At 51.8% G+C, this 6,000-nt stretch overlaps 1 protein-coding gene across 3 annotated transcripts in view; it reads right to left on the minus strand.

Moving 5' to 3' along the window:
- Window positions 1-5,511, minus strand: part of LOC108538483 (fer-1-like protein 4) — a 45,340-nt gene extending 39,829 nt beyond the window's left edge. For all 3 annotated transcript variants that reach the window (XM_017886587.1, XM_017886586.1, XM_017886588.1), the window contains exons 1-9: window positions 5,018-5,511; window positions 4,681-4,736; window positions 3,867-3,955; window positions 3,671-3,770; window positions 1,741-1,832; window positions 1,513-1,554; window positions 1,005-1,175; window positions 484-544; window positions 235-366 (exon numbers count right to left, since the gene is read on the minus strand). In XM_017886587.1, coding sequence (XP_017742076.1) covers window positions 235-366; window positions 484-544; window positions 1,005-1,175; window positions 1,513-1,554; window positions 1,741-1,832; window positions 3,671-3,770; window positions 3,867-3,955; window positions 4,681-4,736; window positions 5,018-5,096 — 822 coding nt within the window. In that variant the 5' untranslated portion in view covers window positions 5,097-5,511. The remainder of the gene's footprint in view (window positions 1-234; window positions 367-483; window positions 545-1,004; window positions 1,176-1,512; window positions 1,555-1,740; window positions 1,833-3,670; window positions 3,771-3,866; window positions 3,956-4,680; window positions 4,737-5,017) is intronic.
- Between the last annotated feature and the right edge of the window lie 489 nt (window positions 5,512-6,000).

Raw genomic sequence — 6,000 nt, forward strand, 5'->3', positions numbered from 1 at the left:
GTGAGGTTAGATGTGAACCGGCAGCTTACCCCAGGTCTCTTACTCAGAAGACCTTCCTTCCCCCACCCCCAACCCTCTCACTGCAACCTTTTCCTAGATCAGCACCCCCTAACACCCACCCATAGGCCCAGCATCTGGCTCCATTTCCAACTAGGCCGCACCCCCTCCAGGAATAGTTCTCACATGGACCCCTCCCATTCTCTCAGGCTTGCCCTCTTCTGTGGTGGTGCCCACCTCATTGTAGAAGGGGCAATTGGTCCCACGCTGTGTGGCAGTCACGCGGCGCTGCCCCCCCACTCGCACGGCCACATAGGGGTTAATGTTGACTCCGACCAGTTTCTGAGCCTCCAGCACGGTGACTCCTACCTGAGAGGTACAGAAGGATGAGGAAAGGAAGCCAGACCTGCCTGGGTGGAGGGAAATAACATGTGTCCCAGAAGAGGTAGTATTCCCAAGGGTTAGGCCCTGGAAAAAGAGCAGTACCTGGAAGTCTTGAGCTCTGGACACCTGGAAGGGATCCCCATGGGCCAGGGCCTTGGCGCGGCTGGGGAGAAGCTTAAGGTTAGCTCTCACTTGGTCCCTCCCCTGCGTGCCCACGCACACACTTGCTTGGTGCTGGGAATGATGTTTTCTCTCCCTCTGAAGTTTTGGATTCCAAGTCCTTCAGGTCATGTCTTGCTGCCTCCATCTCAACCCTACACCCAGAATTTGACTCATTCCTGGAGCCCTGAAACCATTCATTTGTGCAACGGAGGTTTATTGAGTACCTACTATGTGCTAACACTGTCCCAAGCACTGGGACGCTGTAGTGAAGAGATGAACCTTGCCCTCATCAAGCTTTCATCCCCTGCATGTATGTGAGCCACTGTAACTGTGTGTATGAACATGGCAGTGTCTGCCTATGAGCAAGTGACCAGAGAATCCGCCCTTCCCACACACCCTGGGACTATGTGTTTGTGAGGGCAGATGGGTGTGGGAGCAGGTGTGCCATGGGTACAAGTTACCTCTTGAGGGGGCTGAACACAACACCAGAAAGTTCGACGTCAGGCTCATCATCCAGGTCCTGCTCCAGCTCAAGCTCCAGCTCATTCTCCTCATCGTTCTGCTGGCCTAGGCTTCGAGCTAGCCTGCGGCCTAGAGCCACTGCCCGCCGCTCCAGCTGGGCCTCCCCAGGCCTGATAGGAAAGGCCCTCAAGGGACATGCCTGGAACCCATCACCCATCTCCGGGCAACCCCTTGACTTCTGGAGCTTTGGACCGACCCCTGACCCTTGAACTAATCCCACTGATCCTAGGACCAGTTCTTGACCTTGTGGCTGACTTCACTGATCCCAGGACAGACTCTTAATCCTGGGGACCTTTCTAATTCCAGAACTGACCTCTGATTATAGGACTGACCTCTGACCCTGGAACTGATTCAGTTCTGACCCAAGACCCTGGGGCTGCCTCCATATCACTGGCTCCTAACTCCAAGACTGACCTCGGTGACTCCAGGTCATCCCCACAGACTTACTCCAGTTCCTGGAAGCCCACGTTGGGGATAATTAACTCCAAGCTGGGGGAAGAGAAATGAAAGGGCTAAAAGAGGAACATGCCTGACTACAGAGCAACACCTGGTCAGCACACGTCCAAGGGTCACTGAATCGGCAGATCCAGAGTGGAACTAGGCACTACTTCTCCCTTTCCAGGGTCTGCCTGGGCTGAGACCACCAGGTCTTGCTTCAGTTGCTGGGGGGATTACCTGTCCTGGACGGGTGCCCCAAAGTCCTCCTCTGACCAGGCTCCAGTAGCACCCTCTGGGGGCTGGTACTTCAGGTCAAGCTCCACCTGGATCTAAAACCAGATACAGTATCCCCTAGGGCCCCCCTCCAACTGCCCTGGGTCTAAGAGAGGCCCAAGGACAATGCTAACGCCTTTTACTCCAGGTGGCAGAGATCCTTCTGACCAGCATCCGTGGTGCCTTGTGGTTCCTCTCTGATCATTAATAATGTAGACTACTCATAACCTATTAAGAACTAAGTAGGCAAGTTTCCTCTTTTTTATTTTCTTTCTTCTGTTTTTTTCTTTTTTTTTTTGAGACGGAGTCTCGCTCTGTCGCCCAGGCTGGAGTGCAGTGGCACAATCTTGGCTCACTGCAAGCTCCGCCCCACGGGTTCACGCCATTCTCCTGCCTCCGCCTCCTGAGTAGCTGGGACTACAGGCTCCTGCCACCGCGCCCGGCTAATTTTTTTTGTATTTTTAGTAGAGACGGGGTTTCACTGTGTTAGCCAGGATGGTCTTGATCTCCTGACCTTGTGATCCGCCCGCCTCGGCCTCCCAAAGTGCTGGGATTACAGGCGTGAGCCACCGCGCCCAGCTAACGAAGGCCGCCTGAACAGGGACATGAACCCTGGACTTTTTTTTTTTTTTTTTTAATTTTTAGTATTGATGAGGTCTTATTATGTTGCCCAGGTTGGTCTTGAGCTCCTGAGCTCAAATGATCCTTCTGCTTTAGCTTCCCAAAGTGCTGGGATTACAGGCATGAGCCACTGTGCCCAGCTGCAAGTTACTTCTTGAGGCCCAACAGGATTCCAAAATTCTCTCATTTTTGTTGGAAATCCCTTATGGTGACCTTCACTACTCTGCCTGGTCTGGCCCCACCATCCTTTCCAGCTTCTTCTCACTCCAGGCACCCCAGTTGTGCTCCTTCAAGGCGCTGGGCTTTTGCATATGCCTTTTCCTCTGCCTGGGACATTCTCTCCTCCCGATTAACATCTATTATCCTTCAAGTCTAAGTTCAGGTACTATTTCCTCAGGGAACCTTCTCTGGCCCCCAAGTAGATCATACTCCCCTGTTGTACCCTCTCCCAGCCCCTACCAGCTTGCTTCTAACACCTGCCAGTTCCAGTTTCACATTTACTTGTGTGAATATTTGTTTAATGTTTGCCTCCCTTCCAAGGGTGTGAATCCTTATCTGATTTTGCTCACCACGGAATCCTCATTGCTCAGCTCAGCATTTGGCTTATCATAAGAGCCCAACAAATGATGACGGACTGAACAAAACACTCAACATTATATAAATGAGAAAACAGCTTCCAGGCCAGGCGTGGTGGCTCATACCTGTAATCCCAGCACTTTGGGAGGCAAAGGAGGGTAGATCACAAGGTCAGGAATTTGAGACCAACCTGGTCAAGATAGTGAAACCCATTCTCTACTAAAAATAAAAAAATTAGCTGGGCATGGTGGTGGGTGCCTGTAGTCCCAGCCACTTTGGAGGCTGAGGCAGGAGAATCGCTTAAACGTGGGAGGTGGAGGTTGCAGTGAGCCAAGATTGTGCCGCTGCATTCCAGTCTGGGTGACAGAGTGAGATTCCGTCTCAAAAAAAAAAAAAAAAAAGAAAAGAAAACAGTTTCCAAATGCTAAAGAACTTGTTCAAGTTCCCAGACGGGAAATGGCAGATCTGAGATTGGAAGCTAAGTCCATGTCTGCTAGGCTATGAGCCCCTCCATGAAACACCAGGAAAATCCAGCCAGGTTCATCTTTGTCTCCCACAAGAATTGATTGACAAAAGGAATCCTGGCTGGAGGCCTTGTTAGCACTCCTCTCTGGGTCTTAGGTTTTCCCCTATGAGAAATGGAACCCTTTATCTAGAGGTACTTGAGGGTGGCAGCCTGGGGGCCGGAGGGGCTCACCGGGGACACTCGAAGATTCTCATCCACTAGGGCTTCCTGTAGCACCAAATGCCCAGCATTCTGTAGCTGCTGCAGGGAGATCACCAGGGTCCCTAGAGGCCTAGGGGAGTGGCATAGAGCAAAAGAGTGACCCAAGGGAATGGCTCTAAGTCACCCCCAGCCCAACCGGCATCCCTGTCTCCCCAGGCAGACTCACCTAGGGCTGAATACACGGCTGCAGTTGACCACCTGCACAGACAGACACTCCCCAGCCAGTGGAGCCCCATAGTGGGGCCATCGGAACAGCTGGGGACAGGAGGAAGCTTGTGACACCCATGCTGTGCTGACCCCAAACTCCAATCCAAAGCCTATTCTTGGCTGGGTGTGGTGGCTCACGCCTATAATCCCAACACCTTGGGAGGCCAAGACAGGCAGATCACTTGAGATCAGGAGTTCAAGACCAGCCCGGCCAACATGGTGAAACCCCGTCTCTACTAAAAATACAAAAATTAGCCAGGCGTGGTGGTACATGTCTGTAATCCCAGTTACTCAGGAGGCTGAGGCAGGAGACTTGCTTCAACTTGGGAGATTAAGGTTCCAGTGCCCTGAGATTGTGCCATTGCACTCCAGCCTGAGTGACAGAGTGAGGCCCTGTCTCAAACAAAACAAAACAAAACAAAAAAAAAAAAAACAAAAAAAAAAAAAAAAAAAAAAAAAAAAAACCTATTCCTAACCCTCAGACAGGAGCCAATCCTCCAGACTTAGAGCTAACTTTAGGACTAACATCCCCAAACCTGGAAGGGATCCCTGCACATGGGTTTGAATCTGAGTGAGGGCTGATCTGAGGCTAACTAGTGAACAAGAATGAATTCCCTCAGTCTTGCAACTAATTTGTTCCAATCTGGGTCTGACCTCTCAGGCCTCAGACTGACCCCACCTCCCAAGACTATACTTCCCCAAACCCAGGAATGAGCGCCTGAACCCCAGGATGGACTTGGATGGGAGACAGATCAGGAACCAACTGTACTGACCTCACCAATATCTGCTTCTTGACCACAGTGAATTTTTCTTGTTTTCTGGGTAAAACCTGCTCAGAACTGAAACTAGTCATTTATCAGTCCCTCCCCCCCCACACACAAAAATAATTTGTGTTCCCCACCCTTGGCCCAGTGTCAAGTCCCTCCCGGATTCACCCTTAAAGAAAGGTAGACAATAAGAAGGAAAGAGGCAGCGGGTTGGAGACACCAGGGTGGGTGGAGAAAAGATACGAACTGTAGAGATGGGATGGCATTTGGTCAAGGGCCCAGGGAATGGAGGATCCATAGCCCCCAGTTTCAAATATCCTTAGAGTGCCCCTGCAAGCCTCACCTCGAAAAGTGAGCTTCACTTGTCGGTCGTGGGTGCCGGACAGCCCTGTTAGTCGTCGCACGCATACCGTCAGAGCCATGGTCCCAGTGGCACTGGCACTTCACTGCCCGTCTGCCCTTCTGCCCACCAGCCCGCCCACCTGAATCGCCTCTGACTCACTGGACTCACCCAGCAGGTTTAGCAATCCCTGCCCTTTAGTCAAACACACAGGGAGCAGACCTGGGGGTCATGGGTGGAGAGGGAGGAGAGGAGCGAGAGATAGGGGTAAGGTCCTGGAAGTCAGTTCAGCCCTCCCTGCCTCCACCAGCTGCAAGCTGGCAGGACTGCCTCAGCCTCCATCCTGCATCCTCGGGGAGTGAGAGCTGTGATAGGGTGGGAGGGAGGCAAGGGGAGTGAACAGGACCCCAGTCTGCTCCCTGCCAGTCAATGAGGCCTCAATTGTTTTTTTTTGTTTGGTTTTGTTTTGTTTGTTTGTTTTGAGATGGGGTCTTGCTCTATCATCCAGGCTGAGTGTAATGGCACGATCTCAGCTCACTGCGACCTCTGACTCCTGGGTTCAAGCAATTCTCCTGTCTCAGCCTCCGAGGTAGCTGGAATTACTGGTGTCCACCACCACAGCCGGCTAATTTTTTGTATTTTTAGTACAGACGGGGCTTTACCATGTTGGCCAGGCTGGTCTCGAACTCCTGACCTCAGGTGATCTGCCTGCCTCAGCCCCTCAAAGTGCTGGGATTATGGGCATGAGCCACCATGCCCGGCCTCTCCTCTTTTCTTTCTCTCTCTCTGTCTGTTTTTTACTTTCTTCTTTCTTTCTTTCTTTTTTTTTTTTTTTTTAATCCTGAGATGAAGTCTCGCTCTGTCGCCCAGGCTGGAGTGCAGTGATGTGATCTTGGTTCACTGCAACCTCTGCCTCCCAGATTCAAGCAATAGTCCTGCCTCAGCCTCCCACATAGCTGAGATTACAGGTGCCCGCTACCATGCCC

The sequence above is a fragment of the Rhinopithecus bieti genome, unplaced genomic scaffold (assembly GCF_001698545.2).
Source record: "Rhinopithecus bieti isolate Rb0 unplaced genomic scaffold, ASM169854v2 scaffold_15197, whole genome shotgun sequence".
Classification (NCBI taxonomy): domain Eukaryota; kingdom Metazoa; phylum Chordata; class Mammalia; order Primates; family Cercopithecidae; genus Rhinopithecus; species Rhinopithecus bieti.